This window comes from Triplophysa dalaica, chromosome 1, assembly GCF_015846415.1.
Source record: "Triplophysa dalaica isolate WHDGS20190420 chromosome 1, ASM1584641v1, whole genome shotgun sequence".
Taxonomy (NCBI): Eukaryota; Metazoa; Chordata; class Actinopteri; order Cypriniformes; family Nemacheilidae; genus Triplophysa; species Triplophysa dalaica.
The window spans coordinates 18448006-18468488 of record NC_079542.1 but is presented as its reverse complement, the minus strand read 5'-3'; the positions used below and the strand labels follow the sequence as shown (position 1 = coordinate 18468488).

The 20483-nt window shown below is 39.0% G+C and overlaps 1 protein-coding gene across 3 annotated transcripts in view; it reads left to right on the top strand.

Moving 5' to 3' along the window:
- The window catches only part of plekhg4 (pleckstrin homology domain containing, family G (with RhoGef domain) member 4), a 63088-nt gene that overhangs the window by 14256 nt on the left and 28349 nt on the right, over positions 1–20483 (top strand). For 2 of the 3 annotated variants that reach the window (XM_056753565.1, XM_056753557.1), the window contains exons 2-9: positions 659–856; positions 8112–10575; positions 13550–13741; positions 14233–14356; positions 14510–14603; positions 16953–17039; positions 19380–19496; positions 19656–19754. In XM_056753565.1, coding sequence (XP_056609543.1) covers positions 659–856; positions 8112–10575; positions 13550–13741; positions 14233–14356; positions 14510–14603; positions 16953–17039; positions 19380–19496; positions 19656–19754 — 3375 coding nt within the window. The remainder of the gene's footprint in view (positions 1–658; positions 857–8111; positions 10576–13549; positions 13742–14232; positions 14357–14509; positions 14604–16952; positions 17040–19379; positions 19497–19655; positions 19755–20483) is intronic. The other variant, XM_056753574.1, reaches the window with a different exon arrangement.

The following is a 20483-nucleotide window of genomic DNA, read 5'->3' as shown; positions in this document are numbered from 1 at the left end:
CATTGAAATAATCATACATTTTCTTCCTTTTTGGGTTGAGGAATGAGTGACAGATTTGGGTTTGTGTGATATGTGCACACATGAGTATTTGTTGTCATCACCTGGTTACAACTGCGCATTGCATGTTGAAGACCAGTAATGAGAAAAAATATATTGCAAAGTTGCAGAAAGTATCAACTGATTTGCTGAAGTACAAATACCCCTAAATTCAAGCAAAGACTGTAAAGGGTAGATGATGAGATCATGCTTATAAGAAACCAACCAACTGAGGAAAGTTCACTAGCCTGTTTCCTAAAGTGTGTCTGTAGCGGCTGATATTTTTAGCAGCTTTTTGGTTGGTCTGCAAGAGTCATGTTTCACTGCCCATCATGGAGGCCATCCGGAACGCTGATCAGCTGCTTTCCGAACACGTGGACACAGCGGAAAAAAGCTTTGCCTGGGTATTGACAGACAAGAACAAGCCTGGGTGATTTAGTGTGCTTTTAAAGTGCACGTGCTGGAGTTGCAAAATATATCTTGCTGTCTCCTGGTTTGATGGACAGCATTGCGTTTCATGCTTTTAGGATGATCAGTGGCCAACTGAAGTTATCTAGCATTCTCTTTATGTTAGTAGAGCTTCTTCTGAAAGTTGAGAGTATTTCTGTGTTTTTCTCTGCAGGACTCTGAATCTCTGGACAGCTGTATCCAGAGCACACTCTCGGCTCTCTACCCTCCGTTCGAAGCCACTGCGGCCACTGTGCTGTGCCAGGTGTTAGACGTGGTCGAGACGACATATCGCGGGGACGGGCTACGCTACATCATTGATTTCCTGGTGCCTGCAAAACACATCCTACAGAGCATTCAACAGGACGCATGTGTAAGTTTCAATGTTCCTTTTCAGTTGAAGAAAATAAATAGACAGACAAAATAGGAATGTAGTTGGGTTAAACACTATGAATTTTCATATTGGTCCAAGCTTATTTATATCAGGTTGGGTGTGGGTCTAGCTCACTGATCTATATAAATGACTGGATTGCGCATAGAATGCTTAACCAACTGCAGGAGGTTAAGCCACCAAAAGTTTTTGCACCGCCATGTTGGTATGCTCAAAGGACAGAGTTTGTTATTGACTTAAATAACTAAAATAACTTGTTTTGCAGCATACCATGAGCACAATAATTTTTTTAATTACATGTTTGTTTAAATTAATTGTTACGTCTAATGTTTTTTCTAATGTTTATGTTTATTTTGGGCAGAATTGTGATGCTTTGAAATTGTTAAGGTGAGTGCGTATTGCATACAATTCTGTTGTAAATGGCAGATATAAATGTAAAAGGGATCATATTGCGCGAATACGTTTTTTTTTTTTACGTTTTACTTTATAAAGACAAACAAATAACTGCATATTCATTTTTTTTCTTTCTTAATAAAAACTCCAATAAAGTACAATAACATTTGCTCATATTAAACAACGACCTTACCAAACGAATAATCAAAGCACACATCAAGCAAAAAATAAATAAGAAACGAAAATAAAAAAGCACTTGCGTTAGATAACTTGCAATAAGAATTATTATTTAATTACAATTAAATTAATGCAATGACAAGGAAAAAAAGCAATTCTCTGCTAAAAGAATAAGAAGGGTATGCGAAACAAAAAACGTTTAAGTTAAATAAAAAATTAACAAACAAAAAAGAAAGGAATACAATTTACTACAAAGGGTGGGTTATTCAAGATTTAATAAAAAAACTTCATTCTTAATGGTCACATGTTCTATAAGCTTTTGTATTAACACCGCTGGACCTCCGTAGTCTTTTTAGCTGTCTCGTCTTTCACCAAGATAAAAATCTACATCATGTTTGTTTGGTAATGACGCGATCGCGATCCAGCTTTTCTCCTATCTGACTAAACTTCCTTCTTCCCGCTTGAGTAGGCGGGTTTGCATGATGTGTGGTCCAGAGAGGTGTGTTTAGGGCGGGGTTTTAGAGCACCGCTGCCGAGCTACCGGCCTGACAGTGGAGACGCAAAATATTTTGTCCCCACAGCCAAAAACCTGAGGCCACTGGCTCGGCCCAGCTCGATGAAAGCCCTGGCTTGCACTGGACCCCCAGTGGAAACCCTGATATTTTGACTTGTATCACACTGAAGGGGCTTATTTCGCGATAACAGCCGACAAACTCTTGGTTTTAAGGTAAGAAACGATGTTCAAATGTCATGAACAGGCAATTTGTAGTAAGGCAATAGTAAGTAACATTAGATCATTAAAATTACATTTCATGCAGTCTGTTATGTTGCCGTGTTTGAAAGTAAGCGGTCTGCCAAGTTATAAGTCCGAAGGTGAATGACTAACAAAGTTATTGGATTGTAAAAAAGGGAGTCTACTCTGAATCACACAAACGAGACGTAACCTATTCCGAGTCATTATCCACCGCCTATCTACGTCACTAGACATTGATCCGGCCTATGTTTTGATGGGACTGCCGCGAAAACTTCATTCTCCTAGCCCAAACAATACCGCTCGTTCGTGATTCGTGTGCATCACATCTAGAACCTGTGTTCTTCTTTGTGAAACTAAGTCCGTTTTACGTAAACTACCAAAGGAAAAACTTCTGAGGAACAATGGTTACAATTCATTTTTCAAACGACAAAAAATGAGTATAACCCCTGACATAATAGTGTTTTTACACCTTGTATGTACATAAATCTGTTATTGGACACTCCATAAACCAAAGCAGGACCTTAAAAATCATATTTAACTTACTCTTTAATCATTTGTAAATATAATGTCATATATGTTATCAAAAGACATATTTATATTTAATTTGTCATAAAAACTGTCAAAATGATTTGCTGCCTCCGGGTAACCGTGTGTTATTAGTTTTGAGAGGTTGTTATCTGGGAATAACGAACATGCAAATGCCGCGACTGGCCATTCAGAATCAAGCATTCCAACGAGCCGTGTAATAATATTTGATAACTCCCTGTTAATTCAATAGAATGTTTGGGCATACCAACATAGATCAATGGTCTAGCTACATCACCAGAATAGTGACCTACAAAGTATAATGAAGCCAAGACCAAAAAAGACCTGCTGTTAAGTTAAGAAGGTTAGCATTAAACCACAATAATTGTTGGGGATCATGAATGCTGGTCTTTTAAATACAGAAGGCAGTGATTGATTGACCAGAGTTTTAAATACACGTAAGCTAATGAAATGTGTAGACAATGCATTCCCACGCCATTAGCAGGATGCAGTAGTTACACATGTCCCTTTTATTTTATTGCTCCCTCTTACTCACTACTTCATTCATTCTTTACATTTCAACGGCATTGTCTTAGTGTGTAGTCTGGATCTCTTGTTGTGTTATGTCATGTCCTCGTCTGAGTGTTATGTTTTGTTAGCTGAGCCCCCACTCATCATTAGTCATCGTGAGGGTGTATCCAGAACACACATTTATATTAAACAAAAGCGGTGGCATGCCTGTTGGCCTGAGTGTTTGTGTTAGTGCGTCTTGTTTTGGTTATTTGAGAAGAAACCCTAGAAGTCCTATCAGCGCTTCTGAGTGCAGGGACCTTTCCCAGCCATATCAGGGTGGCTCTCACACACAGCACACATACACATGTGCTCATAACAGCTGTCCACACACAAACGCAAGCTCTTCACGCTCCATTTTAGCTGCTAGTTCCTTAGTTACAGTTTTCAACACGACACCCCCATATGCTATACTTGACTGAAAGTGACAAAATGAGGACATGGGGGGTTTGTAATGTTTAGCAAATCTTCAGCATTTTAAAATGTCAAAGAATCAGTGGAACCCGATGGCTCAGACATCTGAGAGACCCCACAAATACTTTCCTTCATTCCTGCTGTGCTCTTCCACACAAAGGTCAGCGCAGGTGGAGAGGGGCTATGCTTTAGTGTGCACCTGAAAGTAGGCCCCTAAATCGAACCCCTACTGCTTTATGTATAGCAGGTTTTTGTTGTGTATTTGTGTGTGTGTGTGTCAGCATGTGCATTGATGGTCTCTTGAACACTGTGGGAACAGCTGCAGGTTGCTGCACCTGGGGTCAGTGGAGTATCTCCAGGTCCGTCTCTTCCTCCCTTGTAGGTGGGGGCCACAGCTTGGGCTTGTTTGAAAGTAAATGAGAATATAGTAATGGGAAACAGAAGCTTGAAATGAGAGGTCTGTGAATAAAAAGTCCTTTCACCTCCCCCATACCCTCAGCACAAGGACACACAACTCTCCTTCCTCCCTTGGCCTGTTCTGACTTTCAAAGGAAATGGGTCATTTTCTGCCGACCTGAGTTAAACTTATAATATTCATTTCATCTCTGGTATATCCGAAAGCATTTTGAATCATGTTACATAGAACAATTCAATATTAAAGTCATTTAGGAAGCAGATAGGAAGGAACGCCCTCAACTATGGAGTCATTTTGGTATTTAGTTGGAATGTTAGTTTTCTTTTTTTACATTCTATAGCAAAGAGAACAGTAAATACTAAACTTGTTTTGTGGTGAAGTCTTTTTACTTCCATTATTATTCATTAAAATGAAATACACACACAGCGACTGCAGTGCTCTGAATTGAGCTAAAATAAAAGGGCTTATTGTCTCTAAACTGTCTTGGTGACCTAAAGAAGCATCTGGATTTAACAAGAAAAGAACACGTGTCCTTTAATCCCCGTCTCCTCTAATCCCCTTCTATTTTATTAGCTGTTACTAAATGTTTTCTATGAATTTGAATACGTCCCAAAACATCCTAGAAGTGACCGAATGTTCACATTGTATCTATTATGCATTTGAATGCAGGCTTAATTGCATTTGTATAGTATAATAAAGAGCTGTTAGATAATTTGTGCACACAAACAGTCTTCTACAACCAAGTCGATCTGCAGAAATCTCGGTCTCGTTTATGGCGTTTATGGTACCTCGTTTACTCAAGGTACATCTCAGTTGATTCTCGATTTATTATTGAACAAACGGAGGCTTATATTCAGCTTTACATCCTTGAGAAATGTTACAAAGAGTTTAATCAAAGAACATACAGTTTGTTTCTCATTCGTTATCAGAATGGAAAGTACAGGCATTCAGACGACAAATACAAAAACATGTCTGAAGATCATAATAGGAAAAAAAACATTCAGAACTCCGATCATAAAAGCCATGTAAGCATTTATATTTTACATTGGCCACTTCAAATCATTTATAATTTAGCGCTCTTGTGATAACACCCTATTTAACACACACACAATTTAAGATTATAGTTATCATTACAAAAGAGTGTAGGATAATAATAGGGGTGACCCTAAATACTCGAAGATTCAATGCTTCGATAGGAGGAGCCTGATTCTACTACCAATCTCACAGTCGAATCTTTGCAGAGGTGTTATGCAATGGGGATCATACAATTTTGTTTAAATGGGCAGTTGAGTAGCAGACGCGCATGTACTGCTTGCCAAAAATATTATTTATGACGTAAGGCAGGTGTATTCAATTAAAGTTCAAAGAGGTCCAGTCTTTATATTTTCTTCGAAACAGAGGTCCGTATATATACTGTATATTTATAAATATATATATATATATATACACTGTAGAAAAGAAATGACCATATGCTTTATTTTTTTATATCCACAGTATGTATGTATAGGCTCTGTAGCTTTAGGGGAAAGCCCACTAAATAGAAGTCTGGGCCCATATTCATGAAAAATCTTGAAAAAGCTCCTAGTGACAAAATTCTATGAAAATTCTTAGAAATGTGGGCGTTTCCCCTTAGAATAACAGAAAAGATCCTAGTAAAGAAAAAAGTAATTCATAAAGCATCTTAATGCTTTATAGACGTCTTAAGGTCCAAAATTTTAGCAGTAGTGACGAGGACTTTTAAGATACTTAAAGGCCCCCTTTCTTCGTGATGGCATTTTCAACCCTAGTTAGCGTGCAATGTTGCTGATAGAGCATAAACAATACCTGCAAAATGATAAAGCTCAAAGTTCAGTGCCAAGGGAGATATGGTCTTTAAAAGAATTTGCTTTTCAAGGACAGTGAACGACTGGAATCGGACTACAGCCCTCTACTTCCTGGGTACATGATGTCACTATTCCGAGTGCTTTTAATAACCTCCGCTCAAAAGGAATACACCAGAAAATGGACGGGGCCTTACCTAGAGAAGTGGAAATGGAGTGGTGTTCGGTTATCAGAGATTGTTAACATTTGACTGAGCTGCGCACTGAACTACTTTCACTTTCATCACAGTCCAACGGCTGGTAATAAGAATTCATCTAAACACATTCTAAGATAACCAATCAAATAACAGCTTCCATGACTTTAACATTGGCTGTGAGAGCTGTGTTTGTGCGCATACCTCTAAAACACTTCTATGAAACATACATTGAAGTCCTGCTTCCAAATGTCTCCTGGTCAATCTGCTTGTTTTATTATCCAACTCGGGTCCAATATAAAAAGGCAAAACTAACTCTTCTGTTATTAGTGTAAATTAAAATAACCGGTCTGAGGCAATTAAAAAAAAGTGTGATCTCTAACAAAGATTGACGTTTGCACATGCACAAGTAGACCTCAGTCACACTTTCATAGACCCGCATGTTTTTAACTGATGAAGTGAATTTGACGCCATTGTTACTGTTTATTACTGAAATCCAAAGTTTATGAACACACGTGCACTGAGAGGGGCACCAATATGGTATGGTATTCTCACACACAATCTAAGTGGGGAACCAATCACGACAGACTGGGTCAGCTTTACCAATCAGAGCATTTTGGAAGGAGGGACTTTATATAGACCGGAAGAAATCCAGTCGTTTGTTAGAAGAGGGACAGCTGTGAACAATAGACTTGAAATATGTGAAATATAAAGCGTTATTTTAATAATAAACATGAACATCACTTGTTAAACACGCAAAAAGCATAATCAAAGCATCAAAAAAAGCTAAATACTGGCTCCTTTAAGAGTTTTAGTAACAGCAGAGAAAATGGACAAAACACGAAAAGTCGCGAACCGGACAAAAGATCACCACGATCGAGGGTCTCAAATGTTAAGAGATTTTCCATGATAAAAAACAAACGAGGGCATTTTCAGTTCCAACACTTACATGATGTTTGCATGAATACGATTCCCTCTTATATAACAAGAATTCGGGTTAAATTTGTGATTTTAATTCATGCCTCCTTTAAAATTTAATAAGATTTTATTCTAGTCATCCTCAAAAAGCAAGCAAACGTGCTACATAGCATAAGTAAGCGGTCAGGGAATCTTTCTGCCTTCACCTAAGCTCTTCCCACAAAAATGCGTCACAAAGTTTACTAACAGCAAAGGCCTCTATACACACGTATTTCAAATCAACCAATCTTAATAACCATAGAAGTATACACCATCAGATTTAAAGTTTTAAACATGAGCTATTTACAAATTGTTATTCTCCCCCTTTTAAGGCCATATCTACACACACCTCGGCCTAAGTCACTTGCGCATTGTTATATAACAATGTATTTTATATTTAATTTGTATTGATATTAATTTATATCTACATTTTATTGTATATTAATTGCATTCAATTAAATTAAAACCACTCAACAGTTTTTGATTCTTTGCTGAGGTCTACCCAAAGTTAAGTTTGATCCACAAAACGTTTGTTTTGGTTGATGCCTCTGAAACCGTCTATACACGGGTTCAAAGCAACAACATAAACGTTTCTATCCGTGCGTGCTTTTGTGGCCCAAACTTAACTTCCGGATCCTGTACAGTTCTTGTAGATTACAGTATTTCTGATAACAAGCTAAATAAATGACAATTAAATTACATTAGCTAGTAAGTTAAAATGATTATTTTAAGTTAAACAATCTATTATTTTGAGTTACAAAATAATATAATAAAATTCAACAAATTGTTTATTTAATAACTATTAAGTTAACTGTTATAAACTATAAAAAACTAATACTACAATAAAATACTAATATGAATTGATTAAAATATAAATAGTTATAATATCAGCCTCTAGAAAGACTGATAAACAAACATAGACCGAAAGTTCAGGCCATACGCGTGCATCCGATGAAATGTCTATACATGAGCATTGATAGATTCCCAGACTGATTGATTCTCTCTATTCTCTTTACAGTTTCCGTATTGTGGTTTCCTGTTCCGCCACGAAGGCTGGCCGTTGTGTATCCACGAGAAGATCATAATCCAGCTTTCCTCTTTGGACTGGCGTGTGTTACGGCCCAGTGACTTCTACTTGCAGGTGACACCATCACCTAGAAGCCCCCCTCGTATTACAGTGAAGTGCTTGGCAGTAAGCGGGCAGCATGTTGAGGAGCTGCACGTTCCGAAGCTAGCATACACCTCTCTATTCACTATGGACTGGCTGGACTCCATCAATCGGGAAAGGAGTGTGGTGAGAAGAACCGCCCTTGAACACTGTCTTTTATCAGCAGATAATGACATATTTAGGGTACCATGGGAGGATATCGTTCACCCAGAATTTATCAGCAGACCCCCCAAAGTTTTGGAACAAGGTGCAAGTATGGCGGTGGTCAAAGAGCATGGGGACAGAGAGAGAAGGAACTCTGCTGGAGATCAGGAAGACAACCCTGTTGACATAGAATGTAGTATTTTTATTGACACTTCCACAGACCAATCAGGGGAGACGGATTGTCAAAACAGGGATGTTAAGCTCCTCCCTGCTCTTGATGAGATGAATAAAGATAACAGCGGGCGGAGCTCCAGCTGCACAGCGGAGGATTCTGAAGGCGAGTACGTGGAGCTAGCCGATATCTCCTTACCGCGCTTTTCCCCACAGAAAGGCTCTCTCACTCAAGCCATTAGCATGAACTACAGAAATCTACATAAACCACAGACTGCCGGAGGCTCCACTAATTCTAAAGCTAAACCAGCAGAGAGATTCCTAACGAATGGAGCGTGCTCGCAAAGCATGGTGTGTGCCATGTTAATTGAAGAAAACCTGAATGACACCTACAAACCTGTGATCTTAACCCCCACGGTTCCTGCTGTGGTAGAGAGTGCATATCAGCAGGCGGAAGGGCCTGTGCCCACCTGTGCTACAGGTACAGCCGCCGGTGACTTTGTGTTTAAGCATGCGTCTGACAAAGAGTTTTTCGTTCAGCACTCAAATTGTGATTCAGCTCTACTTTTAGATATCCCAGCATGCAACACATCACAATTAGACAGCAGATTAAAGGTAGATGACAAACCAGTCAGTACATCACAACCAGACAGCAAAACAGTTAAGACGTCGCAACCAGACAGTGAGCCAGTCAAGGCTTCACCGCAAAACAAATCAGCTAGCGTTTTAGACAAGAACCTAGTCAGCACTTCGATATCAGACTGCAATACAGTAAACACAACACAACCAGAATGTCATTTATTTAGTGCATCCCAACCAGACAGCACACTGGTCAACGTGACACATGTAGACAGCAAAGTAGTTAACAAATTACAACCAAAACAGGAAGTGTTAAATAACACTAAAGAAAGTGAAAACTCAAAACAAGCTATTGTTGAATCCTCCATGTCCAATTCAGCGGAAGAACCAAACATCAGTTCTGAATCTGAGCAGATGAGAGGTGACCGTGATTTGGGAAGCTGTTATGACCAGCAGAACAAGTCATTGCCCATGTCTGAGTCCAGCCTATGTCAGATACACTCACACATTCCAACACCACCTGAAGAGGACCATGTACTTCCTGTAGTTCAATCAATCGCTCCTACAGTAAATAAGAACCATGAGACATGTATTGATGGTAGCTATAACACTGAGAAACCTGATGGTAAAGCCAGTGGTATGGAAGAAGTCGGGCCTGTTTTAACTGCTCTACAAAACAAACAGGTTGCCTTGGCCTCTGTCACCCCAGAGCCTGGGGAGGATCTGCTTACAACATTTTCACAAGGTCAGGTGAGGACAGAGGCCTGTGAAGACAGAACAAAGACAGAGGTAGAGATCCCGGAGGTAGACAGTTGCCAGACAAAAGCAGAACATGTAGAAACGGAAGACGTGGAAAAGCCACCTAGTGAGGAGGAAGAACAGGTGGAACTGAAAAGAAATGTAACGGAAGGAAAGACAGAGAGAGGTATAGGAATCGTTAGTACGACAGAGGAAGTTGAGACGGCTCGAACAGGTCTGGTAGATACCACACCCGAATTTCACTCCACAACAACAAACGTTCAAGTTCACGAAGAGGGCAGCTCCTCTGTAGGGACAGATAAGGAGAAACCCTGCGATATTGAAGTGATATCAGAGGGCAGTGTTATGAGATGTCCCGTGGTTATGGGTGAGCAGGAGGCCCAAAATAGAGTTGAATCAGCATGCTTCCAAGTCTCTGATACAGCCCGAGAGGTGCCAAACACAAACGGACACACACACCTAAAGCAAATAGACACAGACGCTCAGGACACAATGGGGATGGGAGAAGACACAACCACTGCAGGAGGGTTAAAAAGAGAGGAGGAGAGAAAGGGGGAGAAGGATGTGAGGAGAGATGAGGAGAGTCAAGAGGATGGCTCTTCAGCAGAGCATCAACAGCAGACTGACATGGAGTCCCATTGCCATCAGCAAGAAGAGCAAGGTAGAGTCATCTTCACCAAAGTCCATCTTCATCTCACCTTTACTTTGTTCATATGCTTTCTTTCTTCTGAGAACGTTTTTTCCCTTAAGTTCCCTTCCTGATTAATCTTCAGCAGTTCCTCTAAACTGCCTCTGGAGACTGCCTCCTCTCCCTAAACTCATGAAGAAGAGCCCGCTTCTCTCACCCCTCTCTTCCTCAGTCACTTCATTTCATATACCTTTTCAACAATTTGTCCTTAATTTTCCAATTATTTCCCGCTTTTGTGTTTTATTTCTCCTCACTTTTGTAATGAAAGTGTTTTATGCGTGAGTTGCGCTTTACAAACCATCTCAGTGGCACTATTCATCTATAGTATATACACCAGGCAGCTGTTAATTGTTCTTCAGTCGCAGACTTCTGACAGGTTACAAATTGCTCTCAAATTGCCCATGCATGCCCTGCTATGGCCGCTTTTCTCTTCAGGAGAAAGAGGTCATATAAAAGTCTGTAGACGGTATGCTTTCTAATTTAGACACACACATTTATTTCACTGAACACTGTCCAAGATAGACAGGGTTTTACAATGTGAGCTGAAAAAGTAGACGGCAGAGAAGCCGGGGTTATGTGAATGATTTCTGCTTTGTGTGCTTTGATAATGCGATATTGCTTGAATTGAGAATAAACTCTGTTTCTAGATTCCCAGCAGTCTGAGGGAGTTTTGCGTGATCTTTAGCTACCTTTATGCAGACTAGTGTATGGGAATTTGGTTTTGCCAGATGTGCTCACCTGGCTCAGGTGTGGTACAGGTGTGAAGAGATATAGGAAATGAGGTGAGGTGGGCGGGCTCGAATACAATCCCTGCTGTGTTACCTCAGAAAATGCTGGGGGGGTAGTTTGAGGGGGATGTTGGGTGTGTTTAAGTAACAGAGAACGGATGGGGGTTATATTGCAGACAGAATCAGTGACTGTGTGTTTGTTGTGGTAGTCTGACTATGATAGATCTTATTCTTATGATCTTAGTGGGTGGTTTTAAAACTTCAAAACATAGTTTGTGTTTCAGAATTACAACAGTGTTAATACCTTTATTACTGAAATGGACACAAAATTGAGCTTATTTTTTGTTTGTTTATTCTTTCGTTAAAGACTAAACTCTTACTTTTTGGCTACAAATTGACAATGAAACATTTTTAGAGCACTTTATTTTGAAAGGCAAATAACCTTTTTTCACACTTTTGTTTAAGGAACAGATCACTAGTTTGCCAACATCATTTACCCTCTAGTTGTTCCAGATGTGTATACATTTCTGATCGACACAGAGAAAGATATTTGGAAGACTGCTTGTAACCAAACAGTTCTTTGCCACCTTTGACTACCATAGTAGGAAAAATTGCTTTGTATATTTCTTTTTTTTCTGTTGAATGCAAAGATATTTCGAAGAATGTAGTTAAGGAAAACAGTTCTGGTGCACTTTTGACTACCAATGTTAAGGTAGTCAATGGTGGCCAAGAACTGTTTGGTGACAAGCATTCGTCCAAATACCTTTCTCTGTGTTCATCAGAACAAAGAAATGTATACAGATTTGGTAAAACTCAAGGGTGAGTAAATGATGACAGAATTTAGATTTTTGGATGAACTGTACCTTTAAGCACTATAAAACCTCTTAAACAGGAAAAGCAGCATATACTTTAATGAGAATTCAGGCTGTGAGAGAGCTGATGAGGTAGGCAGCTGGAACAGGCATCTATTTATAAAGACTGAGGACCTATGTGTTATCACTAACTATTCCTCCAGGGAACCATATTTGACTTTTTGAAGCTTTGCCAGAGTCTCTTGTTTACTAATGTGTGTCATCTTAAAAACAGACACACGTGCAGTATATAATGTACAGTACACATTCACAGGAAGGCACCTTTTTAGGACAATAAACATATCTCTCTACTAGTTGTATATTATACATTATAAATGCTATGATTTAGAGACGTTACAAATCTGGCTTCATGTCAGAATGGAAATGAAAATCAGATAGAAAGAGAAGAAATGCAAAAAGAATCAAGTCAGAGTTGATAGCCCACTCAGCTCCTTGGGGTTTCTTATGCTTGACTTCTTCCTTTGTGTTGCTGACAAGGAGCATATTGGATGGATGAGGAAAGCAAGAGCTTGTGAGGTGGCATGGGGTATGTGGAGAAAATGTAATAAAGACTTATTTCTCCGATTTACCGTAGCTTCTACCTAACTGTAGAATAACATTCCTCTGAGCCTCAAGTCTGCTGTTTCAGCCAAAATCACTTCTGAAAAAAGGCAGTCTATGGCAGATTTTGCTTTAGAACAATTTATCCTTGTTTTCCTTGTCCTCGTGTTAGCTGTTTTACGAGTCCTGTGCTACATGGAATTCCCAAGGCTGCATATCATGTGCTTTTGATCTCAGTATCTATTTTCTTCAACAGTAGCGGCAGTGCACTGGAGCAAAGCTTTAGTTTTATGACTCTCAGAAGCTGATCTCTAGTTATCTCTGAGCCATATCAGGCTGTTAGGTATATGAGGCACAGATCCACGCCTCCCTATGGTTCGATGCACGGAGTGATACCTGGAATGCTTTGAAATTTGACATATTGTGTTTGAGATTTTGAGGCCAGGCCACGTGCCGGGACAGATTGGACAAATGCTTACACTTTATGCTTTGTTGGAGGTCTTCTTTACTTTGGTGCTTGTTAGCTGAGGATTTAAGATTTATGGGTCTAAGACAGATAGTCTGAATAGTTTTTTTGTGTGTATTTGGCTTTTTTAATGATATCTTGATCCAGATTAAATGATCACTTTTTTGTGTGTGTGAGCAGTCAAAGTTAGCCACAAACTAACTCGTATTAATTAAATCTACGTTATTTATGCTCATACTGAGAAGTAGAAAGATGTGTTGTTGTCTCTGATGCCAAAATAGATGGAAAATTGATAAATGTGTTTGTTTGTGTGTGTGACCCAACTAATCTTCATGTTTCAGCTTACAGTGAAGCAGTAAGTGATGCCAATTGCAACTTGTCTGATACTCCTTTGTCAGCTATGAGCCAGAGTGAAGATCCTTCAGCAGCTCCTTTACCACTGCCGGCCATCTCACAGAAAACAAAGTCTGCTTTAAGTGAGACCCATGATATCAATCCTGATGTCATGAACTCAGGAGTGCTCTGCCTGCCTGGTGAGGAACTGGTTCAAGGACTTATAGGCGGTTTCAAAGCAACAACAGAAACAAACGTTACTGCGCATACGTGGGCTGCAGTTAACTTCTGTTACACTGTAGATTATTTCGGAAAATAATCAAAAGAAACCGAGAAGAACCGTTACTTGGCTAAACTTGTCTCTCCAATATTTTGAAACTAGACAGCGATACCAAGCTCTACCGCTTGATGCCAATGTACAATACGGTTTCTTTAAATGCAACCAATCTACAGCACCCAATCAACAAATGGTTTATTTATAAAAATGATTATACAATAAAATTACACAAATTAATATGAACATGAATTAAATAAAATATAAATAGTTATATTATTAGACACTAGCCAAACACGAACCGGAAGTTAACTGCAGGTCAGGCGCGCGCGTCCGATGAAACGGTCTATAGTTTATTCAAATACAGGTTTGAATTGATATGGTCCAAATGTCTTCTCTTTTTTATCTTAATCATAGGTACAAGAGATAAATCAGGCCATGCACTTGTGACAGTGACGATGAGGAATACTATCTGGTTGAATCCAAACTGCAACAGTGGAGAGCTGGTGCGGATCATGGTCTACTTCTACACTATACTCAGGTGAACTTCATTTCAGCTGTCACAAATCTAGATGGAAACGAGACCTTTGATTTATTGAGCAACAGATATTTCAGCAAAAGTCTTTGCTTTATTGAAATTTGGATAACAACATTTTCCACAAGTGTTTTATCTGACTTTCATCATGTGTTACAGAAAAGAAGTCAGTGCCTTGGGTTTGACCGTCTTGGTGGATGCCCGCAGGTGTTCTCCTGTCCCTGCTCTCTTTAAAGCCTTCAACATCCTCCAAGTAAGAACACCCTAACTGTATATGATGTGTTAATTAAGGGATATGCACAGACACACCCAGGTTCGTATCCTCCAGTGAACACGGCACTCATATCCTCAAGGCATTTCCTCTATAATACTTGCTTGAAAACTGTGTGGAATGCAGACATGCATTAAACTTAAAGATTTAACCTCGACTTCCAATCCGACATCCGCTTCTGAGGAATTCAACAGCCAGCAAACTGAACTGCGAGGAAGAGTTACTATCAATTATTATACCAACAATTATTATTGGCTAAACCTTGACAGACCGGCTCCCTATAAGGCAAATAAAACCAACGCATCATAAATGCAACAGTGATTTACCAACTGTAATAATATACAATTACATTTCCATGCATGCGTTCACGCACAATTACACACGCTGAGACATGCTCACACGAGAGTATGAAGATGAATGAGAGTAATTTTTCAGGTTTGGTGTCTTTCCTCAGCTGACATGAAGCTTGATATCAAAACCCGAATTCTTGTACATATTTTGTCATTTAATTAAATACGTCACTGTGTATGGAAAACGGCTGTCTTATCTCATATGGGTGGCCATACAAAATATGCTTTGTTGATATATAATCGCCTCACCAGCTATTTACATGAAAGACTTGAGGAAACCAGTAAACACTCAAAAACAATTCTTCAGCTGCTATAGGAATTTGATCCCTGAGCACTTTTAATGGAAGTGGTTTCTGGTTTCGAGCCAAGGGCTTTAATGCAGATTTCTGCTGCTTTCTTCTACTGCCAGCAATCTGCCCAACTAAGACTGACAGGCAGTGAGGCCATGGCAAGGCTAACTTTACCAACTTCCCGATTTAAGGAGAGAGATAAGAATCGGCAATGGAAAAGTAAAATTGAAAAATGTTTTTAATCACAGCGTCGTTTTTGCACAGCTTTGATCTTCGTCCGTATCATCTGTAATCCATGATGAAGAGCGTACAAGTTCTGTCTAGTGGAAGAGGTGGCTTTACACAGAATAGGGATGATTTAGGCAAGTCCTGAATGATGTAAACATCACATGTGTTCAGATGCCCTTGAGAGCATTCAGGGTTAGTACTAATGCCGACAGATGAGAGGAAGCTGAATGAATGCAGTAACTCAGTAGCTGGTCTTTAGAGAACTGACATGGGCTGATAATATCATCTAAATGTGGATGTCCTTTAGAGCTGACAATTGCACTTTTCCTGGGGTTTCGGTATTCATATAAATATGTTTGAAATGTGGCCAACCAACTTATTGATTTTTCTTCTATTGCTTTACAAATTGATTTGTCAACAAAATAGAAAAGCCCTGGTTACTTTTTCCAATTTATAGGAGCCTTTGATAAATATTAATTCAAGCTTTATCTGAATTATTGAGATATGATCCTATTATTATCTGTTATTTGCCAGACTTAGGTTTACTTTGATCAAGCCCCACATTAGCCATTCCTTTTCATCAGCTTTTAAGTTCCCACATGGCAGAGAAATGCCAGAAACCTGACCCAACCTTAGTCATATTCATACTTTACGCACACTTATGCATACTAAACAATGCTCAGGGAAAGAAACTGCATCAGGTAGTAAATATGTCTTCAACAAGATTTTTCCCCAAGTTGTTGTTGTTTCTGGAACATTCCTCAGTAAATGCTATTTTTCCTTTTCAGAAGTTTTTTTTCTTGCTACTGTTCTGATGTGGCTATGATCATATTGCATGACCTGAAAAAATATTCCTTGTCTGTTTTTACAGAGTGTTGTTTTTTGGTTTTTACTTGCGTGTATAGTGTATACCTGCATTATTCACACTGACAGGAGGCTTTTCTCAAGGCTCATGTCTGCTTATATAACCTTTGGAAACGATTGTTGAATGACGTGAATGCATAGTTAAGGAATATTCCTGGTACAAATACAACTTGAGCTCTATCGATAGCATTTGTGACTTTCACAGACTCATTTCTCAGTGTTAAAAAAACTTTGGCAACAATCGAAGTGTGTAGGACGAATATGCATCACGGGAATAAACATGTAAAAAAATACAAATGTTCATAAATTATGAATTCAACAATGTAAGCATCCAGTTATTCAACTCGAACCTGTTTAGCATTTGGAAAAAAACCATGAAGGATAATGACAACTATCCACAAAATGCTGTTTACATGGACCAAACTCAACCCACAGCAATTATATTGGTCATCCACTTCTAGTTGAATCAGCCAACACAGTTTTTAATAACATAAAAATTATTCGCAGCAGCTTAGCAATAGTGAGCATGGCTTCAGTTTAGTCAGAGACATGCAGCACTCTCAAAGCACTTTATAATAAAGTCTACTCGATTTCTGCAGGAAGCCATGCCTGGATGCATCCACACAGTACTGCTGCTGGCTGACAGAGATGTGGCTCTACGCATGGAGAAAGCTTCTTCTGTACAGGTAACATACACACTAGGGATGATTGTTGAATTTGTGTGATGCCACATATGGTGGTAATATGAGCTGCATATATTTACTAAAGGATGAAGAAAAAACACATAATGTAAATATGCTATAAATATGAATATGAAATATACCATAGTTAACTCTATAATGAGAAATAGAAATCAGATTTGACCTGGATGGTAAATAGTCTAATGTTCGTCTTCTAAAGTGCCATTTAGAAAGTTAATTTAAAAGAAAAAAGCAAGATTGTCTTATTAAACTTGGCTAAATGGTTTTTCACCACATAAAGTACAGCTTCAAGTTTTATGAAACCAAAGCATCCATCCAGTACAGAGTACTAACATTGAATTTTGATAGGATCACAACACTTTTTGCTGTCTAAGTAATTTTGTCTAAGGGTGTATTCACACCAGAAAAGTCCGGACCAATTGCAATGTTGATTTTTTTTTGTTTGCTGTGGTTTGCATTCACACTGCCCTTTTTGCAAGTGAACCAAAATTGTAAACAAAACCACATGTGTGCAAAGGTCATCCACTCATTGGACATTCATTTTCAGGAAGGGAAAAGCAGGAAGTGCAAAAATAGGCTAATCATGGAGATCTTTTATAGTGCAGTTTTTATTTATCAGCTACTAACGCAATATACAGAAACTATAAAAGCGTCCTAAAATACAATGTTTTCTATATGATGCTTTTATTAGGATTTTGAAAAGACAAGTTGCGCTTCAAAACTAGGGATGGGTATCATAGATTTGAATGGTATTACAAATACTGCTTATCATTGTAGTTATCCGTTTTAAAAATCATATTTTTATGCAAATAAGGAAACCAAAACAAAAACATAAAGGATAAAACTTACACTGCTTTATTTTTAAAAAAATGTAAAATAAATTGTCTTTAGCTTGGGCCAGCAACAACGTGTTTTTTATGTTGAAAAGATTAGCAACGTTGGAAAAAGAAAAAAAAATGGGGCCTACATAAAAACCCATGTGGAGCCAACGCATAAAAACTAAACGCACAAAAAACATACAAAACAGAATGTTGTAATCTGGTAATGTTCCTCAGCCAGTAAAAAAGAAAGAAGACACGCTGCTCTTCATGTGCCCGGTAACAATAGCCACAACTGACAATAAAATCTGTTTTTACCATTTATAATGTTGATAATAAATAAAGTCAATAGTATGAGTTAAGATCCTAAAAATTTACCCGCAGACAGAGCCATTGTAGTGCATGTTTTATAATGTGACTGTCATTTGAGGAAAATATTTACTAATTCTACTGATCCCCACCGCATATAAATGTTGTTCTTATTCGTGTTTCATTAGTTAAATACATAAACTATTGTTAATATTGTCATATTAAGTGGTATTTCTATACCTAATTGTTAAGTAATGTTTCCGGATTCTGTGGCTCACCAGATAGGCTAGTAATTAAATAATTTTGTGAGCGCCCAGTTTGTAAACTTAAAAATGAATGTTCCTAAATCTTTGTTCACTAAGTCTGCAGACTAATTTAAATATTTTATTACTTATTAAATAAGTCATTACAGATGAAACAAAAGAGCGTTAAATGAAAATGAACCTTCTAATAGTGTCTTCTGTGGCAGGCATTTAACCATGTTTTTCATTTTCGAATAATAATTGTAGATCTAATATTCAACTAAAGTTGTGCACACCCCTACTACATATTTAGGAGACACGCAGCGCAGTGCGGAGCCAGGTGCAAGTAAAAAACATTTACAGTCACCAGGCTGCCCCAGTGCTGCGTTTTTAGCCTCGGTGCCTGTTTAATTCCGGGTTTCGTTAACCATCCCTATGACAGTTCCGGCGGTAAGAACATGCTCTTATGTGCGCCTATGGCATGCTGACAGTGGCATTGCGCAGAAGACAGAGTTCTGCAACTGGGTCGAATCGAAGACAGGCCATGTTCACACCTTAAACGCACCGTTCCAGAGTTCGTTTGGAACCGGACCACCGCCTCAGCTGGGTCTTGGTATGGTTGTTTGGTCCGCACCCGAGTAGGATTGCTGTATTCAGACTTGTCCGCACCCAAGAGGGAAATTAATTTGAGTTCGATTCAATCGAACCAAACAAGACAAGTCTGAATTCACCCTCAGTGTCTAAGCAGTTGGCCAAAGATATTCTTAGCTGAAGGACTTTCCTGCTTAGCTACAAGAGTCTGTTACTGTAACAGCTGGACCAGATCTATTTAAACCCATACTGTAGCCTAGATATCTATCCAAGCTATTCTGACATAGCTGTTTCAAATACCGCTACAAAACATATTTTTTCCCCTTTAACACCAAAGCATGTTTTGTGTTTTTTCTGTTTGTCAGGTTGAGCTGTTAACATCCATGAAATCTCTCCATAAGCATGTGGACATCACTCAACTTCCCACAGACATGGAAGGCACTTTCCTTTATTCCCACAGCAGCTGGATCTGCTTCAGAATGGTGAGAAAATCTTCCTCATTTTCATTTATATGAGTAAACAAAAATCCACAAAAGCAAACATTTACAGACACGCTATCAAGAAAACGACAAATGCAATAATCTGTCAACAAATGATCTGGTCCATTTTTGTCTCTGAAACAATTTTATTTTGCATGTCAGAGGTTGGAACAGTTGACCAGCCATTGTGAGGACGCTGTGAACCTGCTTCAAAACACCATCAGCCAACTGGAGTCCACAGTGCTGCCCCCTACAGCAGAGGTACTTCAACAATAAAACTCAACGCTCAATAAAACGCTGTGAGACAGCTCCTCTAAAACTCCCACAGGAATCACACAGTGTTTTATGGATTCCAGCATGGATCCACACCTGGTGTTTAACCGTTTGCTATGATCAGTAAAAAAAGGGTTAAAGGTGGAGTAAGTGATTTCTGATAAAAAATATTAACAGATATCAACAGTGTTTTTTTAGAAATTGCTTGGTGGCACTTTAAATGCATTACACTACATTACACAATAGATTCCCCACAGAGTGATCTAGGGCGGTGTTTCTCAACCGGGGGGGATACGCGGACCCCTAGTGGTCTGTGGCATAATTGCAGGTGGTCTGTTATCGGTTATCTTGCATTCAGTGTCTGAAATTAACACCCGTCCAAACGCAGATAAAAATAAACCGAGTCGACTATTGCTGTCAAATTAATTGCCAAATTGACTGTTTACTCACTTTGCAGGGAAGGTTCACATAAACCTAATCAAATTTAATATAGCCTATTGCGCAATTTCTGCGTATTTCTGACTCAGACATACCCGTCATGTGGAGACATTTAGGGGCTGTGTCCACTGAGGCCTTTCTGCCGGCGTATACCATGTTTTTTCAATTGCGTTTAATGTGAAAGGTGCGTTTTTGGAAAACGGGTCGGACCTGGCACTGAGTGTGCGATAAACACAGAACGCCGGCTTTCGACCGGGTGCCCAGAGTTGAAAAATGCTC